Raw genomic sequence first — 24,850 nt, 5'->3', positions numbered from 1 at the left:
TGATCTGCACAGTAATTATTCATTTTATGTCATTTTATGCCATATACATGCATAAATAATATATTGTTTGTTGCTTGACTATGTGCTGTACATATTTTCCTAAAGCTAAAGTAATTACAGTTTTAGGCTGCCGTGTATATATATATATATATATATATATATATATATATACATATATATATATATATATATATATATATATATATATATATATATATATGCAATAAATAATACAACAGTTTGTTTCTTGTTTATGTCCATTGTTAAAGAGGTTTAGTTTGGTCTTGCTTCATGCTAAATTGATATGATACTTTAACAATAATGCTATCTATTTTTTTCTATTAGGTTTAAGGAGCAGATAGAAAAACAAAAATGGCAGAAATTCGTCGGGATAGCACAAGCAGTTTACAGAGAAAGAAACCACCATGGCTGAAACTAGATATACCATCTATAATCACTACACACGAGGAGCCTAACTTTGTTCAGGTATTACACACTGCCACTTTTTATTATTATAGTTGTTTACAAATTGACGTTCTATGGCTTTATCACTAATTATGCACTTCGATCCCACATTGGCATGACAGGCAGTCCGCGTGGGATTGGGGTGCGATGCCCGTATCAAAAGTTAGTGAGTCAATAATATACCATATTGCTTATATTTTGCACCAGGGAATCTGATAAAGGCATCCATACAGTTTAATACCAAAGTTAGATATCAAAGAAAGTCGATTACACCAGTCATGAGATAGACAATGGGCATGAGGGGGATTTGAAATAAAATGCAATTTGACATAATCTGTAGATAAATTCAGTTGCCGTGTGTCTGCTATAAATAGTTCCAGGAATTGCAACCATTTGGTATAATGTGGTTACTTATCAGAGACCCAGTTGCCCAATTAGTGTAAAATCAGAACTAAAATGAAGAAAGCAAACTCCTACAGGAAGCAATGGGGCATTTACAATAATAATCTGGTAATATTTGTTTGCACCTGTATTGTTTCACAGCATGGTGTAGTATATACATCATTTGGAGGGCGATAGATCAGGATAAGTGTTGAGCTCACAGATTTTCCACTTGAGTTTTATGCATTTCATTCCACTATGTGTGCAAGTGTTTCCTTCTGTGGGTCTTCTTTTATGTAAATGCCTCAAACGGAAAAGCGGGACAACTGAATACCGGACACGATAGGTCTGGGTAGGGGGTTTACTGTCTCTTTATGTCATTTGAGAAGACAGTGGATGATTGGTGATGTAGGACTCCTGATACATCAAACCAGCTTTGAGACTGTTAAACGACACCACAACCTATGGTATAGTAGATTGAAAAAAGACCCTGCAAAAAATACTCATCTGATCAAGAGAATCTTTTCGTACTGGGGTTTAAAATAATATTTTAAGTAGGGCAGACTTTATTCTTATCAGTAGTCCAACATTACCAATCTTCTATTATCTTCCCAAACGACATAAAGAACCAGTAATTCCCTCCCCCAAGGCTGATCTATAGTGTCAGTCATTCAAACATTCAGCTTATAGGATAGTATCATTAGCAAAAATGTGCGAAGAAGATGTCTTACACAATGTATTCTCCTGGTTGCACGCCCACCAAGAACTACAGGACTGGGGCAATACGAATTGTGAGTAGATATTCCTCTTTCTACCTACCTCTGGACTCCCCCAATGAGGCTGTAGGTCTGATTTTCTTCATATTTCAGCCTTCAGCCTTCAGGGCTAGAGTTCTTGTTAATGGTATATGCTACATTATGAATACATACCTCACTAGCCCCAGTACCTATTTTTCTATATTATTACCTAAAGGATTTACAATATGACTGGACTTTTATGTTGGAGCGCATATCACTAATTGGCTGTGTCTTACACAATGTAGGCAGCTCATTTATAAACACAGAAAAATATGTAAGGGCCCAGAACAGAGTCTTGAGGAACCTCACAGGTAATATCCAAGCAAGTGGTTAGAGTTGGAGCTTGAGATAGACACATATTGGGAAATTCCTGATAGATAGTAGTTAAACCAGTTTAAAGCTTGTGGTCCAGTACCAAAGTGCTGGAAATTGTTTATCATAATAGCGTCATTAACAGTTTTAAAAGCCTTTGCAAATTCCTGGAATATTGCACCAGTCAACTGTCCATATTCCATTCCACGCTGGATCCATTCCACACTGGATCCATTCCACACTGGATCCATTCTACACTGGATCTGATCGCATATTTTTACGAGAGTCGTTACTGTGGTGAGATTTTGTTGAAATCCAGATTGGAATTGACTATGGAAATTTAACTTCTTTTGAAAGTTGCTTATTTGGGAATTGTGGCGAGGTGCTTTGCTTTACCTCTTAATCCAATGGAAAATGCTGTAAAAGGGTGTTATTCTTTTTTTTTTATAACTTGTATTTTATTATACATAAATGCATGATATACATTAAAAAAAAGACATCAGGTGCATATTTAGCATATCATATACAATAACAAAAGCATAATAAACTCACGTAGTTTTTCGAGCCCTACTTAACCACGTGAGTGGGAATCGTCATGTGTAAGGTACTGGGGTAAATAATAATAATAAAAAATAAAAAATAAAAAAAAAAGGGGGGGGGGTGGGGGGGAGGAGGTAAAGGAGGGGGTGGGGGGTAGGAGAGAGGGAAGGTGTATCCAAGGATAAGAATACATCTGCCTCCGGGGAACACCTGGACAGCGTGAGGACTATGTATCAACTAGTGAGGCCTTTCGGTAGAATAAGTGATTGGGCGTAAGGAGTATGAGGTTCTAGGTGTGGGGTTGGTTCTTATGTCCCCAAAGGAGAACGCATTTATTACTATTATAGCCAAATTGTGTTACGCTCTACCCCAGGGATGTCTGTTTGGGCAAGCCAGGGGGCCCAAACTTTTAGATAATTGTCGCCAGTGTCATTAACTAAGCTCGTTAACTTTTCCATCTGGCAGATAAACCAAATACGATTCCGAATCTTTGGGATAATTGGAATATCGGGGCGTTTCCATAGTGCTGCGATCTCGCACCGCGTAGCTAGAGCAAAATGTGCAATTAGTTTATTGTGTGATTTTGATAGGCCCTTAAGGGGTCTGTTCATGAGAAACAGCCACGGGTCTGGGGGAATAGTGAGATCAAATATTCTCTGAATCCAATTTCTGATCTTTTCCCATAGCGGGTATATCAGCGGGCAAGACCACAGCATATGTAACAGGTCAGCTGTTCCTCCACACTGTTTAGGGCACAATGGGGAGGACCCTGGTACAAACTTAGATAATTTGAGTGGGGTGAGGTACCATCTCATAAGAACTTTATATGCGTTCTCCTTCAGTGTGGTGCATATAGAACTTTTTGCGGCTCCTAGGAATATAGCATTCCACTCTTCGTCGTCCAAGGTATCCCCTAGGTCTCTTTCCCATTGGGTACGAAATGTAGGTGATTGGTGCTTTGAGATTGCAGGCTCGACTACCTCTCTGTATATCGTAGATATGAGTCCCTTAGTGTCGGTTTCTGCCCGACAGAGCTTTTCAAAATTCGTTAATGGGGGGTATGGGGCAAATTTATTATAAAATGATCTGAGCTGGAGGTATTTATGGAATTCAGCGTGGGGAATGTCTTTTTCTAGTCTGAGATGGTCAAAAGATTTAAATTTTAGATCATGACCCTCCAGATCTTTGAGTCTAGTATAGCCTTTTTGTTTCCAAATTGAGTGATTATGACCAATAAGACCCGGTGCAAAGCTAGGATTATTCCAAATGGGTGACATCAGGGAATTTGCTGAAGTAAGTGAGTTTTTTAATTTTGATGCTTCCCAAACAGATAAGGAGTTAGTCATTGAGGTGAGCGGTAGAATAGTGTTTTTCCTTGATGTTTTAGGTAGCCAAATCAAATTGTTAAGCTCTAAAGGGGAGCAAGCCGCATGTTCGAGCTCTACCCATCTTTTTAATTTGGGGTCGGAATGCCATTGTATGACCTGGCTTAATTGAGCCGCTTTAAAATATGACAACAGGCAGGGTACCACTAGGCCACCCGCTAAGATAGGTCTCTTCATAGATAATTTATTTACTCTCGGTTTTTTACCTCCCCAGATAAAATTAGATATTCCAGACTGAAGTGAGAGTATGTCCTTCAGTAAAGGGTGTTATTCTAATGCACATTGTAATGACAATGCCAGAAGATATTCAGTATTTTAATAATCTGCCACACCACAGGTTAATTTGAATGGCAAGTTGTACCTGAAAAATAGAGGGAATTGTTTTTATAGCAGGTCAGGCCACTCACCCGGCCTGGCTTTTATGTGTTGGTCTAGATGTGAGGTTATCTCAGGTCAAAACCTGGTTTTAGGAAATTAAGTCAGAAACGTCTCTGCCCGTAGAAATAAGCAGAAAACCTTTCAATACAACTCGAAAGACATTCTTTAGGTGTCTGGAGTTACTATAGGGTGGGACCAGGAAGATATTCCATTATTGTGTAGATTTACTCAAATTAACGATATGGAATCTAACAGCGATTCACGAGAATTGCAGATGGATCTTTGTAAAGTGCGATCAGACGAATCAAATAATAAGAAACAATCCACACTTGTGAGAATGCAAAGCTCAGCTTCATTTGTTGCTCAAATTTATGAGTTAGAGGGTAACAAATAGTTCTTTACATGCGTTAAACTCACCTGAACATATTGATATGAATCATGTTAGTCTAGGAGCTACGGGGATAAAGATATGTGACATTTTATATATCCAGGAATCTTTTTATTCAAAAGAAAAAGTTTTTTTCCCCCTCCAAGCCATAAGTGTCACCAAGAGATTGATGAAGGGTTAAGGACCACCCAGAAGGTGGGTTTATGCTGTGCTCACTCTAGAAGAGTTTTAGGATAAAGTGGCATATGAAATCAGAAATGCAACATAGAGGGTGTGTAGTCTATGACACACGTGGATCTCTATTTTTCCTCTCTGAAGGAAACCTGATGATGTTATGCGGTAACTTAATTTGATCATCTATTTTACTCCTTTTATTTTTAAGAAATTGTCTGCATTTATTGTACTGTATGTTTTTGTAATAATCCTTTTCTGTAACCGAAGCACTGTAGTATTTTTATATATTAAAGCTAAAATTGAATAAGTATTGTCTTTGGCTCTAAATGAACTTTGTACGGTTTGTAGAAGTATTGCATTTTCGGACACATTTTGCTACAGTAGATTTTTGTGTGTTAAGTACATATTTTTCTTAGTAAACGGGCCAAAATTCCTGCAAGTACTTTATGACATAAATTTTTGGTAGTGACAGCAACTAAAGATATATTTTATGACGGATTGAGGATAGATATTATTCATTTTTAAGGACATTGCAGGGGTGAAAAGTGGGTCAGCTAGATAACTGTGTCTATAAACCCTTGTAACACTGGAACGGAGAAACACCTCTGGCTCAACTAACAACAGTAGACAAAGAGTAAAGGAATAAAAGTTAAAGGTGCAAAACTGGAATAACTTGATCAAAGCAACTAAAAGGAAGGAAAGCACTGTGTGCTGCACTCAATTAATTAATTAAATGAATGAATGGGGTAATTAAAAATGAACTTTTAATGGTAAGAGTACATAAACGAAAATGCCAAACTGAAAAGTGGACAAAAAAGAAATATACAGTAAGTTAAACAAAATATAAATACAATTAAAAGTATGAATCTGCACAGGAGCAGTATGATAAGCACTTATGGTACTATAGTAATTATAAGAATAGGCAAATAGTGACCCTGTAAGGGAATATATGTATATAAGTTCTAGCACTAGTAATAGTCTATACCCTTGTTTACAGAAAAGGGTCTCTATAGTGAGCCGCACATGGTTGGATAACCACAAGATACTGTGTGTATATATATATATATATATATATATATATATATATATATATATATATCAACTGTAAATATTACTGTATGTTCATTTGCATGTCTTAGACAGGTCTGCAACCCTATCTTTCCCCATTGTCACCCAGCATACAGCGCTTCCACTGCAGCAAGGGATTCTGGGAAATGACATGCAAATGAGCACTCAGTGCCACCTTTTGTCTCAAGCTCGTATTGCACAAGCCAATCCTCAAGCCAATGCATGCTGCTTTAAACACAGCTTTTAGACAGAGGCTGGGATGAGATGCAGAGCCATTAGACCCACTCACAGACATGTTTTTTGTTTTGAAAATTCTTTTATTATGCAGCGAATCTTTACAACAAGATTATAACAGTACATAAATCATTTTCCAAACGGAAAAAAAAACCGCGACGTTAACAACGGCGCAGTGCATATCCCACACAACTCACATACATTTTTATTAATGGTTTCCCCAAAAGTAAAAAAAACTGTGACGAACACGGCGGTGCAGTGCATTTATACGTATGCACCGCACCACAGACATGACATATCATACACACATTATCTCTAACTTTATTGCACAGAAAAACTTTTGGGGCGGGGGAGTAAGGGGGGGTGGGGAGGGGGGGTTTAGTCCTCCTCCTCAGGGCCGTCAAAGATGGAATAGTCCTTGAGCAGGCTGTGGAGCAGCCTGCGACAGTCCTGTACCGACATCCTCTTCTTCCCCTTGATCAAACGTTCCCTGGCGAATAGTAAAACGTCCTTGAAACAGCACATTAGACGCCAACCGGCTTCGATTGCGTCCTCTGTGTGTGTTCCTGTGAAAAGTCCGTGGAACACCGAGTAGTACGTGACGCACTTCCTCGGTATACAGTCCTTTAAGTCGGTGTCCAGCGCGCGCAGCAAGGCCTGCGCAAAGGGGCATTTCCAGAAGAGGTGTATGATGCTTTCCTCCACTGGGTTGCACCTGGGGCAGTGCCTCACGAGGCTGAGTTTACTCTGGTACTTGTCCGCATTCACAGGGAGTCCCATACATGTTTCAACCTTGATGGGTATCATCAGTGTGAGGCTGGTCTTAATGTCTCAAGCTCGTATTACACAAGCCAATCCTCAAGCCAATGCATGCTGTTTTAAACACAGCTTTTAGACAGAGGCTCATTTGCATGTCATTTCCCAGAATCCCTTGCTGCAGTGGAAGCGCTGTATGCTGGGTGACAATGGGGAAAGATAGGGTTGCAGACCTGTCTAAGACATGCAAATGAACATACAGTAATATTTACAGTTGCTTTATGCTTTACTGTGGAGGGTTTTTGTCACTTTTTTTACCCACCATAACCTTAATGACAGTGGTGATTACCTAGTCTAGTCTCAAACCTGCTCTAGTCATTAAGACCAGCCTCACACTGATGATACCCATCAAGGTTGAAACATGTATGTGAGTTGGTCTAATGGCTTTGCATCTCATCCCAGCCTCTGTCTAAAAGCTGTGTTTAAAACAGCATGCATTGGCTTGAGGATTGTATGCTGGGTGATAATGGGGAAAGATAGGGTTGCAGACCTGTCTAAGACATGCAAATGAACATACAGTAATATTTACAGTTGCTTTATGCTTTACTGTGAAGGGTTTTTGTCACTTTTTTTACCCACCATAACCTTAATGACAGTATATATATATATATATATATATATATATAAATATATATATATATATATATATATATATATATATATATATATATATATATATAGGCAAGGCAAAGGGATTGCTGGCCTTATTGTCCTGTATCAACACCCAGAATGGTTGCAACCCTAATATAAAGCCTGATCAAGTCATAGAAAGTGGAGGAGTGGAGGGAGAAGGAGTGGCTCAGTGAGTAACGACACTGACTGACACTGAGATTGCTGCAGGGGAGTCTTGTTCAATTCCTTGTGTCGGCTCCTTGTGACCTTGGGCAAGTCACTTTATCTCCCTGTGCCTCAGGCACCAAAAAAACATAGATTGTAAGCTCTACGGTGCAGGGACCTGTGCCTGCAAAATGTCTCTGTAAAGCGCTGCGTACAGTTAGCAGCGCTATACAAGAACATGCTATTATTTATTATTATTAAGTGGTGACCTCTAAGCAACTTGTCTGTTCTAAAGTGCTATAAAAGGCCTAAAATGGTCGTTGGGTTGAGCTCTGTTGCCTGTGGTTCCAACCGGAGAAAATTTGTGTGGCTGACTGTCGTAGGGTCATAGGGTTGAGCTCTGTTGCCTGTGTGGCTGACTGAATTTGTGTGGCTGACTGTCCTAGGATTCACACGCTGATACAGTATGATGATGTCAGTTAGGTGACTGACGATTGTTTTGTGCAATAGCAACACTTTTTGACATGTGACCCTACCAGTGCTCCAGAGGCCCCTTAAATAGCTGCCATAGTGAAAGTATCACATGAGTCGTAAACCATTTCTAGCACTGGGAGCACTGTTTACGTTCCAAGTGTAAAATAGTAGGTATATAGACTAGCATTTCCTGGGATCCATTCGGATCAGGGTTAAGCCCACAAACGTATCTAAAGTAGCTAATAAACAATGTTGAAATGTTAATATCTCAAAAGACAGTAAAGGGATTTTATAAATAAATTATTTTTAAATATTTATTTGAATCTGGCAGTTTACTCTATTAACATAACCAATATGTGCAAAAATAGCCAGATTCAAATAAATATTTAAAAATAATTTATATATATATATATATCCTGGTGTCAAGTTGTTGCTCTATGTGTTAGAGACAGATGGTAATCTTATTGGTGGGTATCACAGGAGACAGGACCTTTAAGACCTTTTACCTTCTGGGATCAATTCACTAGGCGTGACAAGGTAGTGGAACGTTTTTTTTTCTGGTAAAACCAGCAGGCACAAAATGAAACACAAAATACATGTAAAACATGCTTAACTGGGGGTCTGGGGGGAGTCTCTAGCCTCACTAGGTGCTGGGCGCCTGCTTCAGAAGGCGTTTAACATGTCCGCTCCACGACCAGGAACACCATGGTACTCCTTTCAGGAGATTTTCCTGGTTTTCCCTGCTGGCCGGATCTTCGTTGGTTGTTAGAACTTGGCTGCGACTATAGAACTTGTCCTCAGCTAGGCCAGGCTGCCCCCCAGTATCTACTATAAAAGTCCTGTTCCTGAAGTCCCAGTTCTGTACCTAGGATGGATAAGTGGTACAAAACACATACCTTGTCCCCGGCTTATAGCCCTGATAAGCCGCCGTTGGCCCGCATTTTTTAGTGGTAACTAGCCGGGCTTCACCTTATTATGGAGGCGGGCTAGCCCCACCGGCAGAGTTGGGGTTGGATCTTTTCTAGGTGTGATCAGCAGGATAATATAAAGAGAATATATATCCATGTACTGTTTGAGAAATTGGTAATTTTGATTAATTAATGAGTAGTTCTGATCCAAGAGGATCTGAAGTTCCCCAAATGCTGCACTCAATACATAAAGGAGAAGTGATAGGACTCTCATGGTCCTTCAGATTAGTGTTCTGATAGGCGGTCTCATTGACCTATTTGGTTCAGCAATATAAAAACCAAAAAATAATAAAACTTTAATAACATCCAAAAATCAAAGTACACAATGAAATTAAGTATATACAGTAGGAAGTCTTAAAATCCTCATAGTGATGTGGTGAACGAATAGTCACAGGCGTGTCTTGTACATACATATATGACATATCTGGCAATATATCAATGCCCGTGCACATAATTGGCGTAGATGCATGTATATGTATTCACTATTCAAGAATTACTGCGATATTACAATGATGAATTGCTAGCTAGAACATGCAGATGTATTAGGCTGCAATGTTCATACTCCCTAAGTATACATTTAGTGGTCACGGCGGACCAACTGGGAGATAAAAACCACTGATATATAGGCCATGGGCTAGACCAGTGTTCCAGTGGTGTCGCCACTTCACTGACGTCACCAGCGTGGCACCTTCCTTGCCGTCGTACGTTTTGCATGTAACCTGTGCTTCATGGTAGGTGTTTACAAGCCAAGCTATTGGAGTGTCTAATTGATTGATTGCGTATAGCAGCAATATGTTCTAGAATTCGGCGATGAAACAGGCGGCATGTTTTGCCTACATATTTTTTCTTACACACACATTGTGCCATGTATGCCACTCCCATGGTCTTGCAATTCATTAAATGGCGAGTGTTACTATGGCTTCATAGGGATTAATACACAGGTCATGGGTAAATTATTTGGCCTAATCCAGGGTATTCACTTTGGTTTCCTATATTGGTAATGCATTATGGGAAGCCAAAGTGAGCCACTTCAGAAGCCTGGACAAGGCCAAATAACTTTCTGCTACCTGTCGTTGGGTGCTATCTAATGCCAGGTATATCCACAACCTTAAACAAAGCATTAACATAGTTATTTCCTATGTTAACTTGAACAGACTGCTGAGGACATGCATGGAGGTGGTGTTCATCTCTTTTGCATATCATTAGCAGCAATGTCGGTTTAAGTTAATGGCAGGCCATCATTACATTAACATGGCACTTAACACATCGTTAATAAGCTTTGAATATTCCCATTAGCACTTAACGATACTGTGACAAGGTGGTGTCACTGCCTAATTTGCATGTGTAGCTGCTGAGTCCAGTGTTGAGCTGATTAAATCTCATCCTGAAGTAATTAGCGAGCTCAGAGGCATGATTAGGAGGATTTACAGGCCTGTTTCTGACCCTGAATCCCTTCAGGGCCACACTGTTACTGGAATCACAGACCCCTCGCTTAAAGACAGAGCCTTGAGGACCAAGGGCTCAGCCATGTTATGGACTATTTAAATGGATTATGCTAACCCTGCTGAAAATGTTATGTTGTTTTGCACATACGCTGAATGTAAGCGCTTTTTGTGTTCCACGTTTTAAGGTTAAATAAAAAGCCTATTCAAAGAATCCCCACGTGTTGTTGCCTACTGACTGTGACAGATACGTTAACTGATGTTATCATATCGTTACGTATTTAACAAAGTTCTGAGGATCTATCCCATGGTGTCTTAATGGACAGCAGCATCCCATAGCATTATAAAGGGTTGTCCATCTCCCAGCATGCAATGGGTTCTCCCTAAATTCCAGGGAGACCAAATGAGCAGTCCCTTAAGGAGACCTTGGCAGAGCAGAGCTGTCCTGCCTCTAGCAGGTGTGGTCCAACCACTTACATTGAGATATATACCTAAACAAACTCTTTTTTAAGTTTAAGATTGATGTTCAACATTAGGATCATAATTGTTGCCATTTGAAAGATATGGGTTTTTTTGTACACAAAAACACAGCATTTCTTTACCAGTGGAGCCTCTGTATGCCCTTTTCTTAAAGAATCACCACAACACCACAAATGAGGTAAAATGGCCACAGCTTTATTTATCAAATACACATACAGGAGGTCCCCATATTCCCACCATATAGCGCCAATCCATTGAGCTCATGGTCCTCCTTATCGTGACTCATACATGCTTCATAAACTGTCCTCTTGGCCAGATGCCCACAAAACCATGGGGTCATGTATGCCTGCTGCCCTTGGTCAGACTCCCCCACTATATCACCAGGGACCCATATGGGTCAACTGAACCATGAGCCTGTTTAATGGTGAGAATTTATCATGGGCCTCCAAACCATACTGCTGTGACGAATGCCAAGCCCAAACCCCCAACTATGTACGGGAGTACTGGGAGATAAATTATCCTGTTTCTCCATCCTGTAAGCAAGTGGATCCCCCCTCCCCTTAAATACCCTAAAACAGACCCTTCCCTTTAAATATTACCCCTTACCCGACCAGTGGGCTAGTGGGGCAACTCCTAAACTCTTCCTAAACTCTTAAATTCTTTCTATTTAAATGAAGACAAAACTTAAGCAGCACACAGCTTCACAGAGCAATTAGGGCAAAAATTATTTAAAAAAAATTATTATTTTATTTAAGCCATATAAAAATGGAGACAAATATCCTACAATGCATTTTGCACGTATTGGTGCTTTGTCAGGAATAACAAACATCAGTAAAAGAAACTTTATACCCCTTCATTATCAATGATGAATGAATGTCTTCCGCAAAGGGTCATACTGTATGTCAAAGTGTAATGTGTCATTACACAAGACACATACTAGGGGATCAATAACATCATCATGGTAAAACCAAGCAAAGGCAGCATAGAACCAACAATAGTGGTACGAGGCATATCACAAAATGAAATGTAAAAAATCACATATATGGTAACAATAGGGACAAGGATATATTTAAAAAAAATGAAAACAAGAGAAAAATCTTTATTAATCAATTCATAAATGCATTTCAATTAATAAATAGTATTACTAATCCATAACTTAAAAAAAAAAAGGAAAAATCACATGTATTTTCAAGATTCTCAATGAAATGGCTACTAAAAACATATTCTGTTTCTATACATAATGTAACATTTCACAAACAATGACCACGGTTCCATTCAATATTGAGGAAAGATGGCGAGCAAGTTTATTTTTTATTTAATACAGTAAGCTTCACGACAATCCAGTTGATTAATTGTATCACCACCTCACTCTCTAATTGTAATATGTTCAATACCCAACAAAGATAAATTATTAATTTTTCTATAGTTAAACTTTGTGAAATGTCTAGACAATGGATACGGAGTATCACTATTTTTAAGCAGTCGTAAAAGCTCCATAATACGTTTTTAGGGAGACCAGGTTCTTCTTACATAACGCATACTGTACCACATCCACAAGAAAGCAAACATATAACATTCTGTGATGTAGTTTATGAAATAATTTATTTTATAGCAATTCTTAGAGGAGAGTCTGTGAAAAAAAAAGTGGAAGGTTACATTAAAGAACACATTTGACAATGTCCACAGGTATATGATCTCTTAGTTGTGAAGGATGGAGGCTTAGGTTTAGGAGAGCATATTTATTTATTTATAAAATATTTTACCAGGAAGTAATACATTGAGAGTTACCTCTCGTTTTCAAGTATGTCCTGGGCACAGAGTTAAGACAAATAATACATGGTTACAAATACAGTTACATAAATGAACAGGTTATACATTATATACAAGCATGCATGGCTTGATGAGACATAATTGGCAGTTGTTTTAGTCCATCTTAAGACAAACTTAGGACCAGATAGAACATATTTGCCTAATCGTAGGTCAAGGGAGAAGACATTTGTAAATGATTGATTACATGTGATTACTATATCTACTAAATTGAGTAATAAACAGGAACTTCATGTCCCTTCCTTGGTCCTAAAAGGGAGCATATCTACATTTAAAGTGGTATTAAGATTGCCCTTCCCTTTTCTGTTCCTAGTACAATCATCATTATGGGATTATTTGAATAATGAGAAGATCTGTCAATAGAAAGAACATCCGTAAATGCTTGTTGTAGTTCCAAGCTATTGTATTCTCTCTCTAAGGGGTCTATTCCATGTGAATACATTGGAGGGGGAGAGAGAGGGGGACCACCCTCCAAATTAATTAGGGAGAGATGTCTGTGCTTAAAGAGGAACACACCTGAGGTACCCTGGGAGATATACCAATGGCTATGCAAAGTATTTTTAAATACTGCTATTCACATCTGCTAAATCACATCTGCTAAAATATTTCCATAACACCAATACTGACAAGTCTAAGGGCCCTTGTGATGAAGGATGTACTGGTGTCAGACCCAACAGGATCAGAACCCACAACCTCTGCTATTCAGGGCAGCAGCTCTAGCATTGAACTAAACAAGTTGCTGGCAAAGGCTATTGTCAAATCATACTTTTGAGCATTTTACTCGTATCTACAAGATTTCTCAGATCAACAATACATTTATTAGTTAGGTTGTCAGGAAGCTCAGTGTAGAAATGAGTATCCTCAAGTTGGCCGTAAGCCCCCTGAGGTAGTTTGCCTCCTTTTTATATGGCTCAAATAAAACAATTTTTTTTTGTAACTTATTTTTTATTTTGGAAAACCATAAGGGAAGGGATACTGAAATAAAGAAAGGGAGGGGAGGGGCGTGGGTACCACCAAATTAACACCGGTATCATAGTAGAAACACAAATCCAATAATACAAAAATACCAAAAATATAACGACGCAGAACATTCCCCACTCCAGATATCATATAAAATTACTAACTTTGAGAAGGAAAACATACAGCCCTCCATCCACAGTGACTAAACAGTTTTAGAATTCAAGGGCTCCCAGACATTTTGGAATTTTCTTGAATTATGTCTAACATACGCTGTTAGTCTTTCCATAGATTGCACCTCCATCTATTCTCAAAATAATCTCCCTCCTGGAGGGGGGTAAAGGCTTTTTTCAGGCCCCGGCACGTCTAGCTGCAGTGTGAATATGCAACAATAATTTAGCTTTATTTTCGTATAAATGATCTAGCGGTTTACCCAGAACCATAATAATCGGGTCTAGGGGATCTTATTTCAAAAGTCTCTCGCACTAAATTCTGTGCTATTCCCCAGAACCTCTGTATTTTGGGGCAGAGCCACCAGATATGGGCCATATCTCCAACACCTCCACAACCCCTCCAACAGAGATTCGTGTCTCTGGGTAAATCAGCCTCAACCTCTGGGGCGTCAAATACCACCTGAAAATAACTTTATAAATATTTTCTTTAGATATTGTGCATAGTGATGTGTTCATTGCATTGGTCCAGTTTGTTTGCCAGTGCTCCCAAGAAATCTCTACTTGAAAATCCTGGGCTCATTGGACCATATACCAATGTGTGCAGGGAACTTTAAATTCACGAGAGCTAAGAAATTGGTAAATACAGTAATTGAAATAAGTCCCCAATGATAATTTCTATTCCTGCATAGTTCTTCGAATACAGTGCACCCTAAGAACGACCCACCAGGGGACAGCTGCCTAAAATAGTGGGAAACTTGCAAAAATCGGAACATCTCAGTACTCGTCAAAGAATATCTCTGACAAAAGTCGTTTCAATTTAATAATTTTCCTCTCAGAAGCAAATTTCCCACATCTCTAATATCATTAACCTTCCATAATCAAAAGTGCATGTGGATCAGCCCTTACCAAAGTCCGGGTTGTCAAAAATAGGGGTACATCTCGAGAGAACTGAGGCTAATTGATAATTGGTTTTGGCCGTATACCAAATCTTAATAGAAAATGTTATTACTGCAGAGTCAAAAAGGTCTGGTTTAAGACCCTTTGTTGGCTTGTTATTTCATATAAGAGCCGGGAGTGCCCCATAGTTAATAAATCTATTTTCTATATCTACCCATCGATATTGACCTTCCAGGGAAAACCACCTGTTTCAAATGGGCAGCTAAATAATATTTCCATATATAAGGAACCGCTAGACTCCATCTCTCTCAGGGTGCAAGCATAACAGATCTGGGCACTCTTGATCTTTTGTTACCCCATATGAATTGCTTCATTTTATTCAGAAAGTCCTTTAAATAATTTATCGGAATAGAGACTGGGAGTGTCTGGAAACAATAAAGCAGTTTCGGGAGAATCCCGAAATCCATCTTAACTGATATAATACAACCTAACCAGGAAATTTGGTGGCCGTTCCAGAGTAGATCTCATTTTAATTTGGTGAAAAGTTCTTGGCAGTTTTTTTTATATAGAGATTGATAGTCTTTTGTGAGGAAAATCCCTAGGTATTTCAATCTCACCTTATTCCAATGGTAATGAAAATTTTATTTGATTATTTTAACCTCGGAGTCTGGTAAAGTTCCATTTAGAGCCTCTGATTTTAGTCGAATTAATTTTATAACCTGAGAACAAACAAAACTTACAGAGTTCATCTTGTAAATTGGGGAGTCAAGTCAAAGGGTTTGAAATTGTCAGGATGATATCATCAGCAAAGAGAGATCATTTGAAATTCTTCTGGCTAATCTCGATACCTTGAATATTGGGATTTTTTCTGATTTTAATTGCAAGCGGCCACCCGGCCTTTATTATTGATCTTTGGTATGTTTCTGAACGGCAACTCTTGTTTTAAAAGAAATACCCCGCCCGGCCTTTATTATTGATCTTTGGTATGTTTGAATATCAAAAGATGTTTATTTGTTTTTTTTTCCTCTTTTAACTGAGTGCTGCTATTTGAGCAACTTGTAACAGGCTGATTTATTGGCATGGTTGCATTGGCATTTTAGAGTGAGGCATTTAAAGTGAGCCTTTTAAGTGAGATTATATAGTTAGACTATAGTTTGACTACAGGTTGACTGGGGACTTGATATACTGCAAACTTTTATACATGAGGCAACAAACGGAGAGCTACACTGACCACACTATGATCCCATGCTTGTTAGCCTGCACACTTAACACCCCACCCCTTTACATCTTATTTCACTGCAGCCTCTCACAACACTGACTGCACACAACTACCTTCCCTCCACCCACTCAGCCCACTGCAAACCCTGAATAGACCCTAGCATTGCAATGCTGCAAAACATTTGACAAGAAAAAAGCACACCTCTGCTGTTTTGTCTGCACACACATACATGGCTCACAACAGCTCCATGCAGCATTACCTAGCTCTGGCATAATGAACCTGGTATATACCTCAACTTTGTTCTTTCTTGTGGCCTCATTCAAATGTTACCCCCTCTATCCATTACAAACTCCTCCCTCCTGGCCCACACCTAATATCATCATACACCCTGGACTACTCAAAAGCCTTTGAACTATCTACAAATGTTGGTGGAGAACTCTAAAAACAAGCACACCAACCACCTCTCACTCTAATGGCAAACACGACAAATTTGCAAATTGCAAACAACTACCCAAATTTATACTCATACTATTACTCTCTTTAGCAGGTGATATTGAACCTAACCCAGGCTCTCCCATTTCAACTCTGTCCCATACCCCTGAGAATTCCACCTTTTAAATTCAAAAAAGGTCTATCTGTCACACATATAAATATCTGGAGCCTGCTGCCCAAACTGGATGAACTAAGGGCATGGTGCCTTATGCATAAACCCAAAGCCATCGTTCTCACAGAAACATGGCTAACCCCTAAAACCCCTTATGCAAATATTGCCATTCAGGGATACTCCATTTCTAGGAGAGATAGGTCAAAGAGAGGAGGAGGGGTATTATTTTATATTGCAAACGCCTTACAAATTACACTGTTAAATTGCCCCCCAAGCCCACGCTCCTTTGAAATCCTAGTTGGCAGAATCGGCCTCCCCTTTTCTAAGCCCATCTTGGTTGCTGGCATCTACCGCCCCCCTGAAGCCCCTCTACAGCCCCTGACTGATATCACCCAATTTCTTGGCTTCATTTCCTCTCTGAATGAGAAGAGTGAGCTGCTAGTTCTTTGGGATTTCAACTTCAATTGGCTCAACCCTAAAAACCACAAAATCCAGACACAAATCAAGTCGCTTAACCCATCACAACTCATTTCCCAACCCACACGGGCAAACCTGAAATCGCACAACCATTCCTTGCTAGACTGGATTCTCTCCTCAAGTCCCAGGAAGAATCCAATCCTCTGACATCCTTCCTGATATTTTCAGTGACCATGCAATAGTGCACTGTGTAAGGAAAATTAAACCACCCCAATCAATCCCTAAAGTTCTCCTCACTAGAACATTTATAAACTTTAACCCACAACAGTTTCTGGCTGACCTTACCAACTGCCCTTGGCAGAGAATCGATTGAATTCCCGACCCCGATTCTGCGCTCGACTATTTCCAATCCGAGTTCTTAAAACTCTGTGATAGCCATGCACTAATACGCAGAATAAGGGCTGGGACCCGCTGCGCCCGTGTGCGCGGGCGGCGACGTGAGCTCAACTTACCATTCCTGTTTGAACTCACGATCGGGTCCCAGTCCCTCCTCACTTCTAACTTGCTACATGCTGTGACGCGGTAGCCAGCAGGAGACACGAGAGAATGGTGTTCTCTTGCTGCAACGCGTCACATGGTACGCGAAGGGGCCAATCATAGACTGGCTCCCTTCAACGAATGGCAAGCCAGCTATTGTGTGCTAGTGTGTGGAGCTGCTGCAGTGCTGTGAGCCCTGCTTTGTTTTGGACCCCGCCCCCCTCCGTCATGGCCGCGCCCCCTCCCGTCATGGCCGCGCCCCCCCCGACCCGTTTGGCCACGCCCCCCCCGCTCCAAGAAAAGCAGCCTGTAGACCGCAGATCGCGGTACAGCGAGTTGCACGCGCCGCCGGCAAGCAAGCCAGCCGTGCGGACGCGTGCAACGGGACCTCAGCCTAAGGTTCCGGGGGGCCCACCTTCCATGGGTTACAACTGACCTTATAGCACTCTACCAGTTCAGGGATGCCTTGTGGAAAAGCTACAAAGTAACAGGCACTACCAAGGATCTCAATCACTACAGAACCTGTGCACAAGGCAAACAAGGCACGCAAAAGCACAATATTACTCTGACAATCTCCTCCAGAATACATCAAACCCAGCTAACTTCTGGAAGGTTATCAACAACATATTCCAGCTTTCTAACCATCAACAACCAAGTAATATCACTAAGCGGGATACAAAAAAAAGGGGGTCTTGAAAATGCGCCCGAGCTAATTAAACAATTAAACCATTACTAATTACACTCAAGTTATACAATGGTGCAACATGAACTCATACTAATGAGCCAAGGCTGCCAGGAGAAACTGACCAAACCAGAACAGAAAACAGGTGTGGGAAAACATACAAACCGGCACCTTAGAAACAAAGTCCAAATTAATGTCTAAATAGACTGATGAATTAACAGCGTGGAATCCTTTTAGGGAAATGGATCTTATAGATCTAGACCAGCTTGGAAATTCCGTGGATGGCGTCACGTAACATGTAAAATCAAACACAAAATAATCATAGTGTGTACAGTACTGCTAGTACTACAATGACAGACCACACACTTACACACACACAACTTAAACAACACTCAACATACACTGGCGACACACTTTATTCGAGCTTGGCTAGTCCCACGAATTCGGGTATACCCGGGTGTATTGAGGTTTGTGACTGTTTTCTGCCCGAGTGCATTGAGTTATTTTCCAAGCAGGGATTGAAGCATTTTATTCCCGCTGGCTGCAATACTGCACAGTATATATATATATACTGCATTACAATTCATGAATTTATGCCATCTGGTAGACACGCGAAGCATTGCAGCCTATTAAATCCTAATCATTATCATTTAACAGATCAGCCGCCCATCAGCCAGGCATGAACCCAGGCTGGGAAGGCAAATGCAACGGGGCTTGTCAGAGGTGAGGAGCGGCGCATTCCAGGTATCTGCCAGGTACATACTGGGTATTTGCTCGAATAAAGTGTGTCGGTGCAGTACACCACACAAACAAACAAAGGCTAATGAGAACAATTAAACTGATTTAATAAAATATAATATCAATAAAAATCAATAAATAAAAAGGAGAAAACTTCTTGTAGGTGTTCTGGTGGTAAAACCAGAATCCTATTTACAGCACAGCAGTGATAATAAGCGTGGTAATCCAACAATAGCAGAACAGCTCCTGCTCTTTACTCCGTCGCTAGTATGGGGGGGCTCTGCAGCACGTCCTACTGACCGGAACACACTTTGTGGAGGGGCGGTTGTTCGCTTTGTAGTTGGAGGTGTCCCCACGCATGAAACGCTGCGCATATGTATCTCAAAATCGCCACGACCTCCGACACTAGGGTGCATATGCGCAGCATTTCAGGTGTGGAGACATTTCTTGTCACCCTCTACTGGCTTCAGCACCAACACCCTTCCTTATCTACAGTACATATCTGTTTTTTTTGTTTTGTTTTTTCTACACTGTTTTAGCCATAGATTCCCTTGTAAACCAGTATTGCTGACCTGAGGAAGAGAGGAGAACTCTCGAAAGCTTCTATGACATCAATTGTTAGTCCAATAAAAAAGGTATCACCTAATACTGAAGAACTCCTTTATTCTGCACTATTACAACTGGACTAACACGGCTATTTTCTGCTATATCTATCTATCTATATATCTATATATCTATATCTATATTTATTTATTTATAAAATATTTTACCAGGAAGTAATACATTGAGAGTTACCTCTCGTTTTCAAGTATGTCGGGGGCACAGAGTAAAACAAATAATACATGGTTACAAGTACAGTTACATAAATGAACAGGGTATACATTATATACAAGACATTGCGTGCACAGTTAAAGAAAATATATATTATGAGCGTATGAAACAGTTACAGACCAGGTTAAAATGTGAGACAGCCTTAGATTTGAAAGAACTTAAACTGGTGGTGGATGTGAGAGTCTCTGGTAGGTTGTTCCAGTTTTGGGGTGCACGGAAGGAGAAGGAGGAACGTCCGGATACTTTGTTGAGCCTTGGGACCATGAATAGTCTTTTGGAGTCTGATCTCAGGTGATAAGTGCTGCAAGTGGTAGGGGTGAGGAGCTTGTTCAGGTAGCTGGGTAGCTTGCCCATGAAGAATTTAAAGGCAAGACAGGAAAGGTGAACTTTGCGCCTAGACTCTAGTGTTGACCGAATCTAGTTCTTTGAGCATTTCGCAGTGATGTGTGTTGTAGTTGCATTGGAGAACAAAACGACAAATTGAATTGTAGAGGGTGTCAAGTTTGCTAAGGTGGGTTTGAGGAGCCGAGCCATATACTATGTCTCCATAGTCAATAATTGGCATTAGCATCTGCTGTGCGATACGCTTTCTGACCAGGAGACTTAGGGAGGATTTGTTCCTGTAAAGTACACCTAGTTTGGCATAGGTCTTGGTTGTCAGGGTATCAATGTGCATCCCGAATGTTAAGTGGGAGTCAAACCATAAGCCCAGGTATTTAAAACTAGTGACAGGTGTTAGGGTGGTGTTAGCGTTGGTTTTAATCAGGAGCTCAGTCACTGGAAGCTTTACAAATTTAGTCTTGGTCCGACCCGTGGAATATCTCCGACAGTAATTGGGTGCAGGAGCACCAGTGTCCAGGCCACAATAGCCAATCCCACCCCAAGTGTGTGACAATTTTCTGACTTAGTCCAGTGGAGCACTTCTCCCTTGACTTTACATATCCCATTGCTATCCTGCTTACAACTAACTGTCCCCTTTACTGTCAGAATACCAACTGCCATACATCTCTCAGCCCTACTGGTTGCCTGGCAACACGTCCTGCAGCCCCTGAGGCTGCTGAAACTTGCTGTTCCCCTGCTGTGCTATACTCCTATGGAAAGGTAAGGGGACAAACAGGGAACCAGGGGAACCCAGGCTATACTTATCATCTGAAGGGGATCCCCCAATATCTTCTAAGCAAATCCGCTTGTTGGTCATTCGGGGAATATATATTAACTAACTTTAATCTAACCCCCGACAAAAGACCCTTCACCAATATGACTCTACCTTCATTATCCCTTTTAATGTCTTCCATTTGGAAGGAGTAGTAAGCCAATGGGTAAGTACCCCAAAAAGTGTTAGGGGGGTCCTGGGTATTAATATGTGTTTCCTGAAGAAATCGAATATCTGCCTGCATTTTCTTAAATTCTCTCAGGGCTAGTCTCCTCTTTTTATTTGAGTTTTGTCCCTTTACACTTAAAAGACTATTTTAATGGGGAGTTGGGCAGTCATTGTTTGCAAATCAAAGCTTGCTCTACAGATTTCGTGAGATATAAGATAGAATGTGGGTGTACGGACATTGTTACCTGGCCTTAGAACTTACTACGACCCTCTTCGAAAAAGGGAAGACATATTTTCGTCGATGATTTGTTGTGGTATTGGGGAGGGAACATCTTGGGGAGGGGAAAAAGATTAGGGGAACAGACCCAAAAAACAACAACAAAGAGTATATGGGGGATCTAGTATCCATCGTAAAATTTGTTAACTGATGGTCTTTATATTGACCAAAATAAAGGGCTAACAAATGCCCAAATGGGGAGGGGCACAATTGCCAAGGGTTCCGGAGCACTCTGAAGTCTGCCGAGGACTCCTGCTTACCAGTACCTCCAAACCTCTTGACCTCTAAACTCAACCCCTTTCATAATAACCGCAACAAGAAGAGGGGCGGGGGATAACTGGGAGTATTGCCTACGACCTAAAATAGAAACATTTCAAACCATAGAAAATATTATCAAGCGCAACATTGAGGCTTACAAAAAAGTCTGTTTCTTAAATTTCTTAGTCTCACCCCAAGTCTAACAGGGCCCAGGGGAGGGGCCTTGAGACTGTCACACCTTGCCGGGGAGAAACATTACCCGTGGATCATATACTCTGGGCCGCCAACCTCCTCCACCGGTCGATCCAGGTCAGACAAATCAAAAGAAGAAAACCCTTATCCCAATCAAGTCGGGAGAGCGAAGTAAGGGGTCTCTGAATGGGCGTCGCTTTCACTGTCGGGAAGCTTCCGTTGGACTCTTGTGCTTCGGGGAAGGTTGCTGCTTCGCTGTCTGCTGGCCGTGTACACCCAAAGCTCCTAGGAAGTTCTCCGCCTCTTCCGGGAATCTTATCGAGAATTGCTTCACATCTTTATTCACGACTAGACAAAAAAATTTCTTCATCTATCTTTGACATTATTGGCAGTTGATCACGCTGTGACAAGTACTCCTACTTCAAGTATTGGAGCAAGAGAGAGTACACTTGCGGGCTTTTTATACTGCTTATGTTTTAGTGGTTTATATGGTAAGTGGTGTTTATTGAAAATCAACTATAGGTTTATATTCTGAACATCCGTGGCTTCTATATATGGGAGCAAAATATAATGCTTCTACATTTTTGAGCCAAAGTAGTCGTGGAATTAATTAACCCTGAAGAAATACTTGAGAAAATAGATCTAGTTGACATACTCACTTTATTCACATGAAGGGGGACACTATTTCAGTAATACAAATTGGAAACTATTAAGCTTGTTGGTCTTTGCTCTCTGCTTTACACCCGTATAAAATATCTCCTGACCTTCTACATAAACACTATAAAAAAACAAATTCAGCTGTAGGCATTAAGCTTGTTGCTCTCCTAATGCTAACGGTGCACTGATTACCCTGTTTGCGTGTATTACCCAACGCCCCAAAAAAGTATAAAAGACCAAGGATATAGCTTATTTATTATAGTGGCCAGCCTAATATGAAAAAGGAATAACCGGAAACTGCACTCACATCATTCACTCAGGAGAGATTAGTCAATCAGCGAATATCTGTGTCACGAACGGCACACCTGTGACCATGTGACTTGTATATGTGACAAGGGTTAATACACACCCTTTATGTACTCCCGTTATTGCAAGGGGATAAACACCCCCCGTTAATCTTTCGGCCGGCGTAACCTCCCACCCTAGTGCATCTACAAACATAATCCACCGTTGCTACCGCACCGCCCGAACAACACTCCCTTGCCCCCTACAGTAATGGCCAATAGGCCTGTCAGCCAAACATGGCAAAAAGGAATTTGACCATAGAATGCATAGAATACATTACAACATTACAAAGTCGTACATGTAAAAAGAGCAAAAAAAAGACTATAAAAAAACTATAATTTTAATACATTGATTATCACGGTGGTTACCAAGGACCTCAATGGGGGCCTAGTTTGCCACATTGGCAATCAATGTACACCCTAAATAAGTAAATAAATAAACACATTTATTACCTACCCTGCTGGGATGAAGGCCGTCCTCATCCTCAGGGGACGGAGACAACCAATAAGGGGCTGATGGCAAACATAAAAGCATTTAAACAATCCAAGCCCAATGTCAATTAAAAAAAAACATAACCCCAGTCCGAGCAACAAAGCATTAAAAAGTAATCCCTGCCCATTGAGGGCCTACGTGGGAACAGTGACAATCTATGTATTACAATTATAGTTTTTATATGGACATGTGACTGATGGTGGACATAATAGCAGCCAATGACAAAGGCTGTGGAAGAGGTGGGACTAAGAGGGAGAGGAGCCTTTAAGAGCGGGCGGCCATGATAGAGAAGGGCAGATCTGCACAAGCTTGAATGCGTTTAGGCTCAATCGAGAGCTGATTGAGTGACAGCAGTACTCAGAGGCGACTGTGGGAGAAGATGGCTTGAAGGCCTGAAGTTTTCTCCACTCCTTAGTGGGATGTAGGAAAGACCAAGGAATTGGAACACCAAATTTGCCTTCATGATACCCGCATATTCATGGAAATGTCATGGAGTTTGGCACCGGGTGATGTGGAGATTGGCACCGGGTGATGTGGAGATTGGCACCGGGTGATGTGGAGATTGGTACCGGGTGATGTGGAGATTGGCACCGGGTGATGTGGAGATTGGCACCAGGTGATGTGGAGGATGTTAGACGATATCTACAAAAATTGATGGGGTTGGCATAATCTTGCAATCCAACAGTCAATACACATCACTTATAGTTGTGGTCTGAAAGAAAAACAGGGCCGTGAGAATGTGAGGACAACTCCCAATCAATATACAGTGCCACGCATAAAAGATGCCCTGGATTGTCTCACAGGGAGCAAATAGTTTTCGGTGGTTGACCTCCATAGCAGATTCCCACGTGCAAAGAAGACTAAGAGAAGACTGCTTTCATATGCCTGTTGTGGTTCTATCAATTTGAGCGCATGCCCCAAGGAGTGTGAATGTTTTCTCGGCTATAGTTCAGCCGTTGACCCAATTAACTAAAGGCTACCCGTCGCCATTAAGACGTAATATGGCCTCTGGAGCCACCAGTCAGGACTAGTTCAAAATGAATGACCCTTTGGACAGATGGACTCCCAAGTGCGCCAGTACTGGCATTCGCTGACCCACAAAAACCCTATGTACTCCATATGCATGCCAGTCTAGTGGGGTTAGTAGCGGTACTATATCAAGAGCACCCTGCGGGGCATCAGCCGGTATAATTCGGGGGTTGGCATCATCAGAGAAGAGTTACCCTGTGCACAAGCTCAAATTCTTAATGCTGAAATGGGCAGTAGTTATCAAACGATACATCTTCATGTACGGACAACCTTTTAGTGCACAAAGATAATAACCCACTTACCTACATCCTATCCTCA

General features: G+C 40.8%; 1 protein-coding gene across 2 annotated transcripts in view; it reads left to right on the top strand.

The window, feature by feature from the left end:
- The window catches only part of RHBDF1 (rhomboid 5 homolog 1), a 353,037-nt gene that overhangs the window by 119,312 nt on the left and 208,875 nt on the right, over positions 1-24,850 (top strand). For both annotated transcript variants that reach the window (XM_075565248.1, XM_075565249.1), the window contains exon 2: positions 346-486. In XM_075565248.1, coding sequence (XP_075421363.1) covers positions 373-486 — 114 coding nt within the window. In that variant the 5' untranslated portion in view covers positions 346-372. The remainder of the gene's footprint in view (positions 1-345; positions 487-24,850) is intronic.

The sequence above is a fragment of the Ascaphus truei genome, chromosome 11 (genome assembly GCF_040206685.1).
Source record: "Ascaphus truei isolate aAscTru1 chromosome 11, aAscTru1.hap1, whole genome shotgun sequence".
In the NCBI taxonomy this organism is placed as follows: domain Eukaryota; kingdom Metazoa; phylum Chordata; class Amphibia; order Anura; family Ascaphidae; genus Ascaphus; species Ascaphus truei.
Note: the sequence above shows the minus strand (reverse complement) of the source record. Positions and strands in the feature narration are given on the sequence as shown.